Source organism: Marmota marmota, unplaced genomic scaffold (genome assembly GCF_001458135.2).
Source record: "Marmota marmota marmota unplaced genomic scaffold, marMar, whole genome shotgun sequence".
Lineage (NCBI taxonomy): Eukaryota > Metazoa > Chordata > Mammalia > Rodentia > Sciuridae > Marmota > Marmota marmota.
The window spans coordinates 15,413,627-15,433,597 of record NW_025999853.1 but is presented as its reverse complement, the minus strand read 5'-3'; the positions used below and the strand labels follow the sequence as shown (position 1 = coordinate 15,433,597).

Sequence of the window (19,971 nt, the reverse complement as noted above, 5' to 3'; positions counted from 1 at the left end):
AGAGATTCTTTTATAGCAATTATGATGGTAGTGTTAGTAGTACTTTTTAAGCATTTTTTGACCTATGAAATGCTTTCACACATGTATCTCATTTGATCCTATCAGCTTTATGAAATAGCATTATAATATAGAAAACTGTGTAAGATCATTGATGCAGAAGAAAAAATTAGAAATCTCTTTATTCTTTAATGTGTCTTCTCATATCCTTTTCATTTCATCCAAGCAGAAATCATCCTAAGTTACTTTCTCATGCTACTTTCCTGTGTAGATCCTGAGATTTCCATTATCCATCAAATCAATCCAAATTGCTCACTTCAGCACCAAAGAGTCTGCATCATTTAGTATTAACCAACCTTTCCAACTTTATCCACCTTCCTTTTCTTTAATTTTGTATTCTGTATGCCTGTGTATGTGCTCTTATACTGTGGTGGAACTCTTTTCCATTTTTCTCTTGATCTCTTGGAATCTGTTCAGTAAGCAATCCTAGCTTTTTCTCAAGTTTCCCCCCCCCCCCCACAAACTTCATTCCATTGGATCTCTTATTTATTCATCAACCTAGTAATAATTATCTATATTTATGTTCTATAAGTTTTTGCATTGTATTATGTTCAATGCATGCTTTTCTTGTCTTTGAATTATTTCATATGTACTAACAACACTAACAGCTAACACTTAGAACTTACTGTGTGCCAGAAACTGTTCTTATTATTTTATAGATATCAACTTATTCTGCACAGCCCTATAAAGTAGTACTTTTATTATCCCCCATTTTACAGATGAGAAAACTAGCACAGAGAAGCTATTAACTTGCTTAAGTTGTGAGCCCAAGATATAAGCCTAGGTTCCAAGTTTTGATACTCAAACTTGTTGAGAATGAGCCATTTTATATAGTGCACCTTCCAACAGCACAGGGCTCCCACCTTCTGATATGTAAGTCATTCGGAATTTGTACCTTTTAATTTCTTCCTTTGTTTGATTTGAACCTGGACTTCTCAGTTTAAATAAGGCTGTTGTGAGATGTTTCTTAATATGGCATGTGACTATTTTCCTAATAGTTTGATTGCTGTAGTACAGTATATTTTCTATAGTTAATTATTTTTATAAATAGTAATATATAATTTTATAATTTATCCTGAAGAAACTTATTAATTTAATCTTATTCCACTTAAATAGCCATTGTTATCAGAATATAGCTCAAGTTTTTTCTCTGTAGGAGCAATCAAATCCCTAAAATAACACTGCTTTAGTTATTTGAAGTGTCTTGGTTCCTTTCAAGTTCACTATTATTTTAGGTTGTTGGTGTGTTACATATTCTTTAATCAGATATTCCCAAAGCTATTAATATTGCCTCTAAGCATATTGATTTGAGAAGGCAGAGTATTCTAGTTTTGCAGTTGAGTGTGATGCTAGGGAATGATGTTTAAACAAAGGAAAAGCAAAGGACTGCCCTCAAACCTAAGACCTAATTGGTTTTATTTTTATTATAAAAGGCCTTGTTCATTTAAAAATTATTTTTATTTTGATAATATAACAAAATCACTCTGTTACTAAATTTAATACAAAACAAAACATAAAATTTTCTGGTGAGGCTAACTGCAGAAAAGCAGAATTAACTATCAAAGACTACGGAAGATACAGGGGATGGGGAAAGGTTGGTCAGTGGTTACTAAGTTATATTTAGATAGGAGTAATAATTTCTCATGTGCTATTGCACAATAAGGTTACTACAGATATCCATAATGTACTGTACATTTCAAAAAACTATAAGAAAGGACTTTGTAAGTTTTCACCATAAAGAAATGATAAGTGGGGAGAAAGATATGTTTAACCAGATTTAAACATTACACCATGTATCTGAGTATTGAAACATTACATGGTACTCCATTAATATGTACAATTTTTGTGTTCTTATGTATCACTTAAAATTAAACTTAAAAAAATCTATCAGAATTTGAAATCAGAAAAAAAAAAAAAAGAATTTGAAATCAGAATTCTGGAAAGTAACTTCATCTCTTTTGACTTTTGTTTTCTTCTCTATAAAATGGAGAAGAGGATGATTATGTACATCACAGGGTTACTGTGAAAATTAACCTGACTGCCCTAACACTGCTACCTCTTCTGTTACCTCTCTACCATGTGCAATGTGCATTCTGCACATATCATATAAATTCTGCTCTCCCAAATTAGAAGAGCTTCTATCCTGACTGTCCCACTCTTCCAACTCTTTGATCTGATAATTCTTATTTATCCTTTAAGACTATGTCAGGTTTTACTTCTTTAACTTTGGCTGACTTTAAATTTGGTTCTTCTGGTCATTTTCTTAGTTTCCTAGTTATACCTCATCACACTTCTTTACACATTATATCTTAACTGTTTAATTTTTGGTTCTGTCCATTAAACTATTAGGAACTCCTTAGTAAGAGTAGAGACTGGTAGGCCAAGTGTGAGCTCATTGGTAGAGTGCTTGCCTAGTATCACAAGGATCTAGGTTCAGTCCCCTAATACTGCAAAAAAATAAAAATAAAAGATAAGATTTGTATGTCTTGTCCATTTTTTGTGTCTTCGGTGTCAAGCATGATACCTTGCTTAAAGAAGATATTCCTTGACATATGGATAGAAGGAAGAGAGTAAGGAATAAATGAACTGGTATATGTGAAGGCATTTTGTAAACTATAAAGTGCTATGGAAATGTTAATGTTTTACATTACATACCTAATGATGTACTTTTAAATAATTGAATGTCCATTTTTAGAAGGCCTTGATCCTGTTGATGTAATTCTTAGATATGGCTTTATCATTACAGTATTCAGGGTCAGCATCTTTTATATTGTATTCACCATATTGCCTCCCAACAATTTAAGTAGGCTTGAGTAGACAGTGTTATTAATCTGTAATTACTTTATATCTCATTATTTAAAATTTATATTTCATATCTAATATCTTAATGTTGATCTCAATTTTTATTGTTTCACATATATAGTGAAAATAAAACCCCATCTATCATACTTAAGATAGATTGGACTGATGTTTCTTTTGGGGGTCTGTACTGAAAATGAACACCTCCCAAAGTTTATAATACATTAGAAGCTTAGCACTTAATACAATGGCACGTATGTATTAATTCTTTTCTTCTGGCATTTTAATGGCAAGGATACTGGATTCCGACTCGACTTACTGCATACCATCCTGCAACAGGAAGTCCTGTTACAAGAGGATGTAGAACTAATTGAGCTACTTGATCCCAGTATCCTGTCTGCAGGGCAACCTCAACAACAGGAAAATGGACACCTTCCAACACTCTGCTCCCTGGCAACCCCTAATATTTGGTACTGTCCAGAAAACATCTATCTTTGACTGCTTACATATAGAGTATCACAGAGGAAATGTCATCATGCTTTCCATTGTAAAGGCATTATAAACATCCTATACATTTAGCATTACAATGAATGTAATGATATGCTAGAGGTTAAAAAATGTTTCTCTGAAGTAACTGCTATTTAAAGTAAAGCCGGAAAAACATATGATTTGATTATCATATACTTCCAACTCCGTAAAATTAGTTTTGTGCTTAGCAGCTCAACAAAGAAGAATAAATATAAGCCAGGTGTGGTGGTGCACGCCTGTAATCCTAGCGGCTCAGGAGGCTGAGATAGGAGGATTGTGAGTTCAAAGGAAGCCTCAGCAACTTAGAGCCTAACCAACTCATTGATACCCTGTCTCTAAATAAAATACAAAAAAGGGCTGGAGATGTTGCTCAGTGGTTAAGCGTCCCCAAGTTCAATCCTCAGTACAAAAAAAAAAAAAAAGTATAAATGTAGCAAAAGAAACCTCTCTTACCCAGACATCTACGTACATGTGTGCTTACAAACCTAGTCAATTCTTTATAGTTCTTTATAAAATATAGTATAATAACCACATTATAGAGACACTAAGGATAGAATAAGACATAACAGTCAATTATTGCTACTGTGGTTGAGAAGAGATCATAAGGAACATAATTTAATTATTTAAACTATTCTAAAACTTACTGAGGAGGCTAAGGCAGGGGGTCACTGGAATTCACAAGTTAGGGGCCAGCCTAGATAATGTAGCAAGACCTTGTCTCAAAAACAAACAGATAAGCATTATCCTGAAATTTTTCAATCACTTGAAGTGCCTGCATCTAATGCAAAAGTCATATTTTTTTAAATAAGAAGAAGAATGGTGAAATGATATTATATATAAAAAGTTGCTGATGTCCTCCTATTAGCATTTATTAAATTTGACAGAGAAGGGAGGAATGAATCAAGGAATGCACTAAATCACTGTTCCAGTTATATTAGGCAGTTACATTCTTTGGCCTCAGTCTTCTAAATGTCTTTCCTGTCACACTGACAGATGCTTCAGATAGTGAAGTATGATACTTTTCAAATCTGCAGTCAACCAAATATCATCATGAGGAAGTAAGCATCTTTTCCTTCAAAAGTAGAAGAATTTTCTGGGTAAGGTGCCACAAACCTGTAATCCCAGCTATTTAGGAGCCTGAGGCAGAGGGATCGCAAGTTCAAGGCCAGCCTGGACAATTTAGGGAGACCCTGCCTCAAAATAAAAAGAACTAAGAATGTAGCTTGGTGGTAGAGCACCCCTGGGTTCAATCCCTAGAACCACACACACAAAAAAATTACAACTATTTCATATTATCTTATTAAATGTCATATTTTCAAAGTCTTGTTTCACAAAGAATTTATCAATTTTAGTACACCTAAATTTACTGTTGTTTTTACCAGTTGACTTATCTTTCTTTTTCTTGTCTAATGGATATCCTTCTCTTGGTTTCTCTGTTCCTAGGGATGTCTCAATGCTATTTGCCTTCATTAGTTTGCTGATTATGCTTCCTACTTGGTGGATTGTATCTTCTTGGATGGTATGGGGAGTGGTTCTATTTCTTTATTTAATCATACGAGCATTGAGATTATGGAGGACAGCCAAACTACATATGACCCTAAAAAAATACAGTGTCCGTCTGGAAGATATGGCAGCAAATAGCCGAGCATTTACTAATCTTGTGAGAAAAGCTTTACGTCTCATTCAAGAAACTGAAGTCATTTCCAGAGGATTTACACTGTGAGTTCATTTTTCGTTTCATTTTAAAAATTATTGTTTTTCACTACATAGTTTAAGGAAACTATTATCTATTTTCATTTATCTCTTGAATTTACTGGAAAAGAGCATGTTACCTGTCAGCCCTACTTAAAGTCTATTAACTGTAAAATGAAGGGTTAAAGACATTATATGCTAGATTTAACATGTAGTATGATTCTACTTACCTCCTTTGAGAAACCATAGTACTTCGAGGATCATGATTATTTTATCTATTACCATGTATTTATTTGTATGAGATAATATAAAAAGACTGCCTGACACTGAACCTAGCATGCAATCGGTACCCCATACATGTCTGTTCCCTTTATTCTCTTTTAAATATCATCTTTCTCCAGTTTAAGTGATAGATGTATCTGACATGGATTAATTTTGAAGTCTTAATCTGTGTTAGTAATATTCTTTAGGTAAACATTGGTGGTATTATAGCACAGATACTTTCAGAATATCATGCAAATAGTGATGTTTCGTATTCTCATTGACAACGAAATATTCACCAGTTCAGCCATAAGTGTTTAAGCTACTGCCATAGTTGCTACTTATTTTTTTCATTAAAAAAAAGTTAAATGAGCACCAACTATGTTCCATATACTATGCTAATCACTTTTACATACAACTAAAGGCAAGTTGTATGGTAAGTGATAGAGCACATATCCAAATCCATTCCATCTGACTTCTAACTTATTTCCAGTAAGTTGTTGCCTACTGAATGCTCACAAATGGTGGCTGGACTATAGTATATTTAGTAATTTATATTACTTATTTAACAATTTCAGTCTGTATGTGGGAGGAAGTATATAATAAAGAATAACCATTACTTTTAGTTGTATCTGGGAAATTGTGAAAATCAGAAGTGAAAAACCTCTGGTGTCTTAAATTCTTCACTCTGCTCTAGAATAGTACTTAAACAATCTTGACAGAAAAGCTGTATCTGGAACATTATGGAACAAAGAAGAGGAAGAAGCTGCAGTAGTTATAATGTTCTTTACTCTGTTGTGTTCTACACAACAGTTCTGAGTGTTCATATTATTCCTCTGCTCAACTCAAAATAAAAGTGCTCAGTATCTATGGATATTTTCCTTCCACTAGGTTAGGTCTGCTTCTTACTGGTAGAAGATAACGATTTTATGTTGTTTGTCAAATTTTAAAAATTAAAAATCACACTTAAAATAAGTAATATCTCCTTTTCATTCTTGACTTACACAGCATTTTATTGAAAGGCCTGACTGATTAAGCTGAATGGCTGTGTGCCTATCTAATGTTTAGGCATGTGTAGAGGATTCTGTGCCTTTGTCACTTTCAGGTTTTTACCTATATATATGGAATTGGCATGAAAAGGTAATGTGGGCCAGTTAGACACAATTTACCTTTAGATGATGCTTTTCTACTGTTCAGATGGCAAATAGGCAGAAAAAAATATTGGAAGAAATTGTGTTTCATTTATCTCCGTCTAACTAGACAATACACTGAAAAAATGAGAAATAATAAATCGTGAATCATAATTTTTTACAAATATTTTTACTTTGTAAAACTGGTTTAGTAAATTGGAACACAAACAATAGTTCCATATGTTGAAATTACGCGTGCTATTTTGTTTCTGTCTCAATTTGTCCTCTCTAGAAAATAATTTAACCCTTCTTTGCCTTGAGAATAAGCCTGTTGGAGCTGGGGCTGTAGCTCAGTGGCAGAGCACTTGCCTAGCACATGTGAAGCACTGGGTTCGATCCTCAGCACCACATAAAAATAAATAAAGGCATGCTGTCCATCTTTTTTTTTTAAAAAAGAATGAGAGTATCAGTCATTGTCCATATATTTTAATTTGTTTTAACATTTTTAAAGTTCTGAGTTAGGGTTTTAAAAATAAGTTTATGGTTATGTTATAGAAAATTTACAAATATTGATATTTGTTATTATCTAATAACTGTAATATTTAATCCTGCATACTTAACAGTCATAAAACAACACATAAATAATTGCAAATAGATACTTTCCATTAATCTTAAGGAAAGTGACATAAAATGTGCTCCTTTTGAACGATTTTGAGAGTAGCTCTCCTACCACATAGTAACCCTTACTTTACCTTTCTACTTGCATTCCCCTGTTGGCCACTGGTCCTGTTATCTTTCTGCGCCCCCTACTTCATTTTGAGTAGGTAAGTGCCAGTGGCAGCAGGTGGGTAAGTAATTTTACCCTACTTTTATGAATGTACAGAATGTTATTTCTATATAGTATTTGATTGTTCTGTACAAGTAACCAAATATATGATTAATTGAATATATGTAAATGTATATTAAGAATGTAAATCTGTTGATAATTAAAATCCTTCATATATCTTGTGGATATGGGTTCTGAAAACTGTAAAGTAGTTCCACTTTAGTGTATTTTAGAAGGTAGAGTATCTTTATGGAAAAAATATGCAAATTCTTACATAAATATTCTTATATTTCTATTCTATCACAACTGATGGTTTCCCCATATCATAGGAAACCTTTACTCTTTGAGATTTTGATTTTTCACTTGTGTTTTTTTCTGATGGCCATGTATGGGTCAGGGAAATGGTTATTTATGACACCTGAATTGGGATACTTATAGTCATTTTCTAATAAAAATTATGAGAAAGGAATTCTTTCTAACGTTAATAGAATTGTGGATTTAGGAAACAAAAACTTTAGGACATCTGTACAGTTGTATCACATTTTACTTTTCAAGTTTGCTTGACAGGGTCAGTGCTGCTTGCTCATTTAATAAAGCTGGACAGCATCCCAGTCAGCATCTCATCGGTCTTCGGAAAGCTGTTTACAGAACTGTAAGAGCCAACTTTCAAGCAGCAAGGCTAGCTACCCTATATATGCTGAAAAAATATCCTTTTCTGTCTGTATTTGAGAATAAACATTATTTCAAAGTCCATTATAGGTGCATCCTGTAAAAGTTAACAGTAGGTTTGGACTGTGATTTTGAAGCTAATTTTCATCATCATTTCTATTTTAAAACTGGAAATGCATTCCAGGGAAATGACAGTAACAGGAAGAAAGCTCTTCTGCTCTGGTGTGGCTCATTTTTAACAGGGAAAAAAAAATATCAAGACCCTCCCTTCAGAGATCCACAGAATAAAGTCAAAAGAGCCTGGATTTGCTAGGTCTGACATTTTTAAAAATGGCTGAACATGGTAATAAACTGGCAACAGGAAATCCTTCCCCTTTCAAAAAGCAGACACTAGAATCAGATTGCCTAAATTCAAATTCTCACTGTTTTGGTTTCTGCCCAGGTGACCAGTTTCTTAATCTCCTGTACTTTACTCTCCTCATCTTTAAAATGGCAATAATAACATGATTTTCTTCATTGTGTCTTTGTTCAGGTCAAATGAGTTAATGCATGTAAAGTGATCAGACAGTCCCTAGCATATAGGAAGCACTCAAAGACTACATGACAGTAAGTCTGTCACTTAAATTTACTAAATTAGGAAACTACTTCTGTTTGCCAGAAAATAAAAGTGTATATGATCTTTGTTTTAGGAAAATTTTCGTGGCTATATTAAATCATGAATAATTAAAGAGACTACCTGGTTATATGTAAACAACGGGAAATTTGCAATTATTAAAACAATAGTGATCTGGCCATTAATACTTTAGTGTGAGATGATCTCCAAGTTTTATTTAGTGAAAAAAAACAACAAAGTGCTCAAAGCAATATTTATAGTATTCATGCATAAAGAGGACTATGTAAATATGTAGGGATAAATAAATATGTGTTTGTGTGTCCAGGTGTATATGTCCTATAATTATTAAATATTTCCAGATACACAAATATTTAAATGTATGTATGTATACAATACTTGGAAGGATACATAAGGTACGGCAATAAGGATTGCCTTTACTTTTGATAGCAAAACTAGGTGACGAAGTGATGGGATAGAAAATAGTTTTCATGGGCTGGGGATGTGGCTCAAGCGGTATCGCACTTGCCTGGCATGCGTGCGGCCCGGGTTCGATCCTCAGCACCACATACAAATAAAGATGTTGTGTCCGCCGAAAACTAAAAAATAAATATTAAAAATTTTCTCTCTCTCTCTCTCTAAAAAACAACAAAAAAAATAGTTTTCACTGGACCTCATGAATTTTGAATCTTATTCAAAAATTAATCGAATAAGAAAAATTTTAACTAGCAAGTCAAGATGATTTTATTAGTTTAAAAAAAAATCCAGCCATAGGAAATGTTAGAAAGCTCCCCACATCAATTTATTTATTAAAATACTTTAATCTCAGTATCTAAACATTATATATCACAAAGAATAAAAACTATACACTAATCTCACAAATAGATATACAGAATATTTAACAAAGCATTTATAAATATAACCTAGCATCAAATCAAAATATTATCACAATATGACCGAATAGGCAAATGCTAGAAATGCAAGGATGGTTCAATATTAAGAATTCTATGGATATAATTCTTTCAAAAACAATGGATGGCCAGGCACAGTGGTGCATACCTATAATCCCAGTGTCTCAGGCCATTGAGGCAAAAGGATCATGAGTTCACGGCTAACCTCAGCAACTTAGTGTAAAAAAATAATTAAAAGGGGCTGGGGGGTGCTAGGAATGTAGCTCAGTGGTAAAGTGCTTCTGGGTTCAATCCTCAGTACCAAAATAAATAAGTAAGTATATAAACAACAACAAAGAGGAAAACTAACTTTTTGATTGATATAGATATATGTCCATAAGGAAGAAAACAAAGGAAACAGCAGCGGTCTATGTCAGACAACCCAGAAAAGGTTTAATGCCATTTACATTAGTAGTCTATGCAGTGTTTAAGTAATCATGTCTTGTGTATGGACTGAAACAAAGAGAAGTATTTACTGTACCATAGTGGGGACCTGAGCTACAATACAATTTCAAAAGGCAGATGTTAAAAAGTACTAAATTAGCATTTTAGCACCTTTGAAGAGTCAAACTTTTATTTTTTCCTTTATTTTATTTATTTTAACGTGGTGCTGAGGATTGAATCCAGTGCCTCACACATGCTAGGCGAGCACTCTACCACTGAGCCACAACTCCAACCCTGGACATTAAAATTTTTATTCACAAGTATCCTACATCTGAATGTTGTTAATATGTAGGTCTTGAGATTAATCAGTGCTAAAAAATTGATATAAATCTCCAGCAAAAGTTCACAGTACATCGGGGCTAGGGTTGTGGCTCAGTGGTAGAGCACTTGCCTGGCATGTGTGAGGCATTGGGTTCGATTCTCAGCACCACATATAAATAAATTAATACATAAAGTAAAGGTCCATCAACAATTTAAAATATATATTTTTTTAAAAGTTCACAATATAGACTAGTAAACGTAATTTTGAACAATTTGACTGTTTCTTTTATGGTTTAATGAAAAGGCTTTGTTGATTGCCTTAACCTGATTTAACCTACCCCCTGAACTCTGAGAGTGACAATGTTACCAACTACATCTGTGTGGTGCCTTTTAAGGAGCTGGGCCTTGGTCTTAGTGAAGAGCAGATTTCAGAAGAGGAAGCACATAACCTTACAGATGGCTTCAGCCTACCTGCATTAAAGGTAATCCATTTGCATAAGAAAAATATCGAAGAAAAGACAGACACACTTGGATTAAACCTGTGCTTTCTGAACATAAATGGGTGTATTTGTTCACCTTCCTTGTTCGCTGAATATCATCATCATAAATATGTTAATGATGTTTGTGACACTGTTTTTAAAAACTGAGAGAATCATACAGATCAAATTTATGTTTCGTATCAAAATTCTTAAAATTCTTTATATAAGAAATACCTTAAATTAGAGCCTGGAAATAAGTGAATTACTTTAATAGGAAGCCAGTATGAGTGATTTTTATGGTCAGCCATTTGTTTAAACAAACATGGACAAAGCATTTAAGATTTATATCTTGGGATGGGGCTGTAGCTCAGTGACAAAGCACTTGTCTAGCATGTGTGAGGCACTGGGTTCGAGCCTTGGCATCACATAAAAATAAACAAATAAAATAAAGGCATGCTATCCATCTACAACTGAAAAAAAGCAACAACTATATCTTCCCTTGAAAAAAAGTCCCTCAGATTTTTTTAATATTTCATATATTAAGGAAAAGATTTTTCATATAGTAAAATCCACATGAAAGGATATGATTGATTGCATAAAAATTAAACTTCAAACCTAAAATACTAATTAATTTTATTTCTTTTTTTTTATTATTAATTGATGCATTTTAATTATACTTAATAGTGGGATTCATTTTTAAATGTCTGTACCTGCACATAACATAATTTGACCAAATATTGCATATTTTAATTACAAGAAGCTCAAAAAATTACAATGATTTATAACAAAGGGCTTGTATTTTTCCCATATAAAGAGTACTAAAGTACTAAAACTTAAAGGGCTGAGGGTGTAGGTCAGTGGTAGGTTGCTTGCCTGGTATGCATAAATCCCTGGGTTTGATCCCCAGCACTGCAAAAACAGACAAACACAAAAACAAAGCTTATAGAAGACAGGTCAGGTTAATGAACTGGCAGTTCACAAAGCAGAAATACAAATACAATAAAAAATTTTTTTAAAAGAGAGCCTTTATCTTTATCCTTTAGATCAATAATTATACTTATGCGGGGCTGTGGATGTGACTCAAGTGGAAGCATGCTCGCCTGGCATGCGTGCGGCCTGGTTTCGATCCTCAGCACCACATACAAACAAAGATGTTGTGTCTGCCAATAACTAAAAAATTCTCTCTCTCTCTCTTTAAAAAAAATAATTATACTTATGCAAATCTTATTTTTATTTTTTGGTGCTACTAGGTGTTGAATCCAGGGCCTTATACATGCTAGTTAAGCCACATCATCAGCCCTGCAAAATTTTCTTAAGGAAATTATTCTAAATACAGTGAAGCTTTATGTATATAATAGGGAAAATGGAGCATTGCCTAAGTGCTTAGCAATAAAGGACTAGATTTACATATTGAAAGACTGAGTAATAGCTATGACTTGCTTATGAAGATTTTGTAAAGTCTTAGAGAAACATCTGTTTCCAGTGAAATAATCAGGATACATACATATATAAGCAGTGTGGCCAGAATTCTGTTTTTTAAGAAAGACCAGGAGGGCTGGGATTGTGGCTCAGCGGTAGAGCGCTCGCGTAGCATGGGCGGGACCTGGGTTCGATCCTCAGCACCACATAAAAAATAAATAAAGGCATTGTGTTGTGTCCATCTACACCTAAAAAAAAATATTAAGAAAGACCAGGAGAAAATATCAAAATATTAATAATACTTGTTGGGGTGGTAGAACTTCAGGTAATTTCATTCACTTCCAAATTCAATATCATGACCATGCTTTACTCTACAAAGGAAATAAAGTTTTTACAAAGGACAATCTGAGAAATTCTTAAAGAAGAAAATTAAAGCCAGGTGCCATGGTGTACTCCTTTGATCCCAGCAGCTCAGGAGGCTGAGGATCACAAGTTCAAAGCCAGCCTCAGCAATGTAGCAAGGTCCTAAGCATCTTGGCAAAATTCTGTCTAAAAATTTTAAAAATGCAAAAAGATGTTAAGTACCTCTGGGTTCAATCCCTACTACCCTCCTCACCCCCTGCAAAAAAAAAATTGAGCAGAGCTGAGTTTATATATTAGCTCTGATTCTAACTGATCATTTGACCTTGAATAAACTATTCTTTGAACTTATCTGTAAAAGGAAGTTGCCACATCTGCCTTGTCGAGTGTTAGATTAAATGAGAAGACAAACAATATACCTATAGCAGGCTTGTCGTATAATGGGTATTCAAAAATAGTAATAAGTAGTATTCTTTAAGAAGGACTCAGCATGGGTTGGGGTGGTGGGGCATGGCACATGCCTGTTAACCCATCAACTTAATAGGCTGAGGTGGAAGGATGGCAAAGTTCAAGGCCAGCTTTGGCAACTTAATGAGACTCTGTTTCAATATTTAAAAAATAAATAAATAAAAAGAAGTGATATAGAGAATATAGCTCAGTGGTAAAGCGTTCCTGGGTTCAATCCCCAGTACCAAAAAAATAAATTGACTAATTTAAATAAATAAAAGCTTGCTAAATTCTAACTATGTTCAAACCTAAAATATAGGCAGCAAAGAGAAAAGGTGGGTCCCATGGAGTTAGTCTTTTATAGGTTTCTCTCTAGTTCTTTCTTGCCTCTTTATGGAGCCTTGAGCAAATCATTGGTTCTGCATTTATGAAGATGAAATAATTACAGTGCCTACCTCCAAAGGATAAAATATTTGCCAGTTATACCTTGCATAGAGTAAGCAATTAATGTTAGCTGAATTTTTACCTTGCAGGTGATATGACCTGCTCTAAAATGTGAGACTGTTCTCTGGCCTTATCTCCCCATCTTACCCCTACAATGATGCCAATTATGACTGGATCCTTTTTCTTGTCCATATTGTTTTTCACATCAGGCTATAACAGCATTTTTATATTTGCCTTATTTTGACAAATAGCTCATCTGTAATCAAACTCAATAATTGTGTAGTTGTTAGGACTATCAGGCTCCAGAATAAACCTTATCTTGATATCTGTAAACTACTACAAGTTCCTGTTATATTCAAAACGTAGGTATTTCCACCTTTTATAGTTTCCACTGTACTTAGATAAGGAATTTTAAAATGGATTTTTATAAATTAAATTTTAAAAGAAACTTCTTTCTCAAAAGAGTAACACTGAAGTTTTATAAAAAGACCTAATGAAAGATGGTTTACAAATGAGTCAGTTTTCCTTTGTAATCTTCATTGTGCCCTCTAAAGAAAATACATTTTGAACTAATCTTTTTATTGTTCATATATATTCCCTCAGGAACGCTTAGCAATAGGGAATGTTGCACCTGTGTTTGGAAAACAACCTTCTGAAAGAAACCTATAAAATACCTAGTACAGGAGCTGTCCCAGTACTTGATACTATAGTCAGGTGCCACTATATTCAGCTCTTTTAACTTTTTAACTAGTTTTTTGCTGTTGTTTTATTTTTTTTTTTAATTTATTTTTTTTAGTTTTAGGTGGACATAATATCTTTATTTTATTTTTTATGTGGTGCTGAGAATTGAACCCAGTGCCTCACACATACTAGGTGAGTGCGCTACCACTTGAGCCCCATCCCCAGCCCCTTGATTTTTTAAATTAAAAAAAAAATTAGTTGTAGTTGTACACAATGGTTTTGTTTTACTTTTGTTTATTTTTATATGGTGCTGAGGATCGAATCCATTGCCTTACACATGCCAAGCAAGCACTCTACCACTGAGCCACAACCACAGCCAGCCCTTAACTAGTTTTTTTAAACTATAAAGTACTGTGTTTTCTGATTTTAAAAATGAATCTACATATTGTGAAATGATTTAAATCAAAGTTTTCTTGTTGCCCATAAATTATGGGTATCCTCTTACTCAGAACACCTTCCTTATCCAAAGAATAAACAGATAAAAACATACATGCTTCTGAGTTTTTGGATTAAATATATAATATGACAGTAATTAGGTAAAAATTAGCCTTTTTAAAAGCAGCAGTTTGCTATGTCAACTTTATTCTTTTAGATGCTCCTGCCAAGGGAGCATCCTGATTTGCACTTGAACCTCCTGCTCCCTAGAATTCTCTTCCCTCATCATGGTGTCATGGATTGGTTCTTTCAAGTGATGCTAATAGATACCTTCCTGGCCAACTCCCTTCCTCTCTTTTCTTCCCTTTCCTTTCCTCTCTCATCTATGTATACACATGTACACACTGGCTATTCCCCTTCTCTACAGTATTTTACTCCATATCTCCATTAACCAAGAAATACTATATTTTACTTGTTGATTATTATCTGTTTCCACCCCATACTTGAATGAAGTTTCATCAAGGTGGGGATTTTCTTTTTCATTTTTGTTCATATGAAGCTGTATTGTCAGTACCCCAAACATTGCCTTACCCACTGTAGTGCTCAATAAGTATTTTCTGAATGAACAAATGCAGTTTGTTTTTTATTTTTTGTTTGGTACCAGGGATTGAATTCAGGGGCACTCAACCACTGAACCACATCCCCAGCCCCATTTTGTACTTTTATTTAGAGTCAGGGTCTCACTGAGTTGCTTAGCACCTCGCCATTGCTGAGGCTGGCTTTGAACTCGCAATCCTCCTGTCTCAGCCTCCCGAGCTGCTGGGATTACAGGTGTGCACCACTGCACCAAGCTACAAATAGTTTTAACAGTTAAATAAGAAGACATGTAATAATTCTAGTATTTTCTCTGTGTAAAAAATTGTTAAATAATTCATGAAGAAAGACTCACTTTTAATAAATATATTGTGTTTCATCAGCACCTCTCATCTATGGTGGAACTGTACTAAATCACATATGTGTTACTTACTATACTGAGATCATAAGTTACCATGTGTGATGACTACATAATTTGGTATATATATAATAATATATGATATTCTTGGCTAATCATAAGAGTTAGATCAGCTTTCAGAGTAAAGCTTTCACTCTATGCTTGTTGGCTTTGAATTCATTCATGATTCTAAATACCTCTTGCTTGGAGGAGTAACATTCAACTTTAGCTGATGACCTGATACTCAGTTTCTTTACTCAGCAGTAAGAATTGGTAATATGATTTATTTTTTAGAACAGGGTCTGAATATCATTGCATGAATTGGCTCGTTTGTCTCCTTTTTATAATAGTCATTTAAATAGAAAATTGTGCTTTTCCAATATTAAGAGTTTGAAAATCATCTAAGAATTAATTAGGAATACAAGTTTTTCTGTCACCCCATATTTAAACATTGACTGCTGATGTAATAGGCTACCCAGTTAATCAGGTACTTGTGGATATTAAAGAATTCAGGAAAGTTATGGATATGGGAAGATATGAGAAAATAAGGACTTTAAGGCCCTGGATTCAATCTCCAGCTTCCAAAAAGAAAATCTTTTTACAGGGCCTGTGAAGTTAAACTTTGTCATAATGACTGTAAAATATTACTTGGCTTTTTCCAAGTTCCAAACAAAACCAGTCATGTTTTTTATTTAATAAGTGGATTGCAGAAGAACATAACTAGATGTCTTGAGCAAAATTCATGTTGGTTTCAGTTATCTACTGTTTGTGACATGCCTAACATGTCTGAGGTCAAACTAATATACTTAGGAATTGAAATAAAGATAATTGCACATTAAAAAAAAAGAGTTGGTTTCAACTTACTATATTCATTATTTCGGATAAAGTAAAAATTTTAAACCAAAAGTTAAGATAAGCAGATAAGAAGATTTGTAGTTTGTTTTAAATGTTTACCAGTGTTTTTTATTGGTCAGTTCTTTTTTTTCTTTTTTTTTTCCTTTAGGTGTTGTTTCAACTCTGGGTGGCACAGAGTTCAGAGTTCTTCAGACGGTTAGCCCTGTTGCTTTCTTCAGCCAATTCACCTCCAGGGCCCTTACTTTCTCCAGCACTCTTGCCTCATCGTATTCTGTCTGATGTGATTCAAGGTCTACCTCATGCTCATTCTGCCTGTTTAGAAGAGCTTAAACGCAGCTATGAGTTCTACCGGTACTTTGAAACCCAGCACCAGTCAGTACCCCAGCGTAAAACTCAGCAGAAGTCAAAAGAACTAAATAATGTTCACACAGCAGTGCGCAGCTTGCAACTCCATCTGAAAGCATTACTGAATGAGTAAGTTTAGAGGCCATTTAAGGAAATGTCCCTGTGATTAGCAAGCTTCATTCTTGTGCCATTGTAGTTGTTGGCTTGTGTCCTAGTTAAAAAGAAGAAACAAAATTGAGACATGCAGCATGAAGGATGGTTTATAGCTATAAATGTAGCAGAGAAACAAAGATTTGTAATTACTAACTTTGGAGAGTCACTTATAGTTTTTACTTTTCCTGATTTTAACAGAAAACATAGAAAGATAGGACAAAGCCAGTGTTCATTGTCTTTGAAAGCTGAAATGGAGAAGATTATGAAAAAATGAGCTGCTTTTAACTCCCTTAAGGTAGGGTTTTAAAACCGGAATCTGCAGTCTGAGAGAATACCTGCCAGTATTGCAATAGTACAAGAGCCATTATTACACAGTTGGAGAGTTATATGTTGCTATTTTTCTAAAGAAATTATAGCAGATTTGTTAAGTTTTCTGTGGCACAGAACTAACTTTTTGACTTCAGTTGAACAGGAAGAGGTAGGGCCCACAGTTTTGTTGATCTTCTGTTTTGCATAATATTGGGTGTTCTACCATAATTTTAAACTTTTTTTGTCCTACTTTGGTATACCTTTATCAATTAAAAATACTATTTTCAGGGCTGGGATTGTGGCTCAGCAGTAGAGCGCTGGCCTCCCACGTGCAAGACCCTGGATTTGATCCTCAGCACCACATAAAAATAAATAAATGAAATAAAGGTATAAAATAAATAAGTAAGTAAAATACAGATATGGTATCCAACTACAACTAAAAAAATAAATAATATATTTTAAAAAAATACTATTTTCAGCCAGGTGTCATGACACATTTCTGTAATTCCAGCAACTCTGGAATCTCAGGGCAGGCAGATCCCAAGTTCAAGGCCTACCTGAAAACTTAGTGAGACCCTGCCTCAAAATAAAATAAATAAAGGTCTGAGGATATTGATCAGTGGTAGAGCACTTGCCTAGAGTGGTTGAGGCTGGGTTCAACCCTCAGTCCTGCAAAATAAATAAATAAATAAAACCCTATTTTCTCTATTTCTTTCTTTCTTTCGCATATAAAGCAGGGTTTATTTAAAAAGGGGTAATGTAGACTTCTCCCAGGAGGGAGAAGGGGGCCATAGCTGATATCTTAGTATCCCAATAAGTGAGGGTATTCTGCTTTTTCACAAGTCCCAGGCTTCCTTTGTATTTCATCTATTTCTGCATGGAAATTTTCACATTTAAAATCTGAGTCAAAGCATATAATATCTATGAGGCGAAAGTGATAACCGCCATACTACAGAAACCAGAATGTAATCTGAATATAATCATTCCCAGCGCAACTTTTCTCTAACAGTTAAATGTCCATACTGTAGGACTGGATCAAATGGATGATTGAGTTCTTGTTGTGTTGGTGTTCAGGAAGGTCATAGGAATTTATTGAACTCATAGATTATAGTTGATGTCTTTGACCCAGATTACCAAGCAAGAAATAGTAGAAGGACAGCAGTTAATTTTATAAGATAAGAAAATGGGTCAAGAGGACTTGACATATCAATAAAATGAAAACCCTAGTTTAAGTGGAATGAGGAAAAATAAGATGTATATAGAGGATAGAAATTTAAGGTCAGAAAGACATTTTGAGAAGATAAGTTTTACCCATCAGTTGGAGAGCTGGGATAGTCAGATATAAAGCTCCTAAGGAAAATGAAAAAGCCATGAGGTAGGGTGTTCTAGTGGTCTATATCTTCTATTCTAAGAAAGCAGGTAACTGCTAACCCAATTCTTAGCAGGGAACATGGGAGATAAGGCTCTCTCCACTTGAGTGGGTAGAGATTGGATCAATAACAGAGAAAAATAAGATTTCCATGAAAAGGTTATATTAGCAAAGCCAGAGTGTCCGAAGAATTAATTTTGGGGAATAGAATCAGAAATACACTGGGTATATTGAAATGCATTAAAGGGATGGAAGATGGCTTAGGAAAGGAAGAATGCTACCATGGGTGATATGAATACAGAAAAGAGGCTTGGTACCCTGGGTAGGAATTGTAGGATATACAGGAGGTATGTGTCCTGATTTAAAATATAATTTCTGTATATGCTACTATATCTAACCTTTCTAACTATTTGAACTAGAAAGTGTATCATTCACAAATTATTATATGATTTGTTCTGTAGTGCTGCTATACACCACTTTTAAAAGTATTATCTTAAAAAATTGTTTTATGTTTCATATTTTGAAACCCTCTTTTTGTGTTTCACTCCTCTCTCTCCCTTGTCCCCTCGGATCTTCCCATTCTCCATGCCTCCCTGTCAGACCATATTGCTTCTTTCCTGCACCAGGGCATTGACCTCCACAGTGTGCACTGCCAGGTTAAGTTTGCTGAGGCATGTATTTGCTTTCTCACTTAACTGAAAATCTTCACTGGTTTCCAAGTACAGCAGCTTAAAGTCTATACAAAACATTCTATGGAAAGGGTGGCCATAATCTGGCCACAGTCCAAGTTTCTATCTTTATTTCTCATTCCTTTCCTTCAGTCCTGCCAAAAGTGTGTAAATGCCCTTTCCCATGTTCCATTTACTTTTTGTAAAAGCACAAAATTATACATCCTTCAATGTTTCCTCAAAGTATCTCTTCCTTAGCTGTTCCCCATTTGTGCCCATAGCTGGTCATAATTTTCCTCTCATCTGAATTTGCATATGACTATCTGTGTCTCTGTTGTGTTATCTTTTGGGGCCTAGATTCAAACTAGCGGTACCAGCTTTGTGACTCTGGGCAAGTTTATTTAACTCTCTGAACCTAATTCCTTATGTGTAAAGTGAAAATAAAGTGTTTTAACTTTTTATATATATATTGTACTTTTATATATGTGATAATTTTCCTGTTTCAGTTATTAATTTTTAATAAGTAGGAGATGGGTTTAATTTATCTTTATAGCTCATAAAATGACTAGTATGCATGTAAGAAATTTTTTTAAACACTTTTTAGTTGTTGATGTACCTTTATTTTTTATTTATTTATATGTGATGCTGAGGATTAAACCTGGTGCCTCACACTGCTAGGCAAGTGCTCTGCCACTGAGCCACAGCCTCAGTCCCAAGAAATATTTTTTTAATCAATACATGATTTAAAAAAAAAAAAAAAGCCTTTTTTGCGGGAGGGTGTGCTGGGGA

General features: G+C 34.2%; 1 protein-coding gene across 10 annotated transcripts in view; it reads left to right on the top strand.

Moving 5' to 3' along the window:
- Vezt (vezatin, adherens junctions transmembrane protein) overlaps window positions 1–19,971 on the top strand; it is a 78,271-nt gene that overhangs the window by 34,639 nt on the left and 23,661 nt on the right. For 5 of the 10 annotated variants that reach the window (XR_007347839.1, XM_015482924.2, XM_015482926.2 and 2 more), the window contains 5 exons: window positions 3,151–3,326; window positions 4,828–5,103; window positions 7,849–7,998; window positions 10,562–10,709; window positions 16,487–16,812. Coding sequence is in view for 8 of the 10 variants with exons in the window: in XM_015482924.2 (XP_015338410.1) it covers window positions 3,151–3,326; window positions 4,828–5,103; window positions 7,849–7,998; window positions 10,562–10,709; window positions 16,487–16,812 (1,076 nt within the window). In the remaining 2 variants the exon portion in view is untranslated. The remainder of the gene's footprint in view (window positions 1–3,150; window positions 3,327–4,827; window positions 5,104–7,848; window positions 7,999–10,561; window positions 10,710–16,486; window positions 16,813–19,971) is intronic. The other 5 variants (XR_007347841.1, XM_015482925.2, XM_048803778.1 and 2 more) reach the window with 2 other exon arrangements.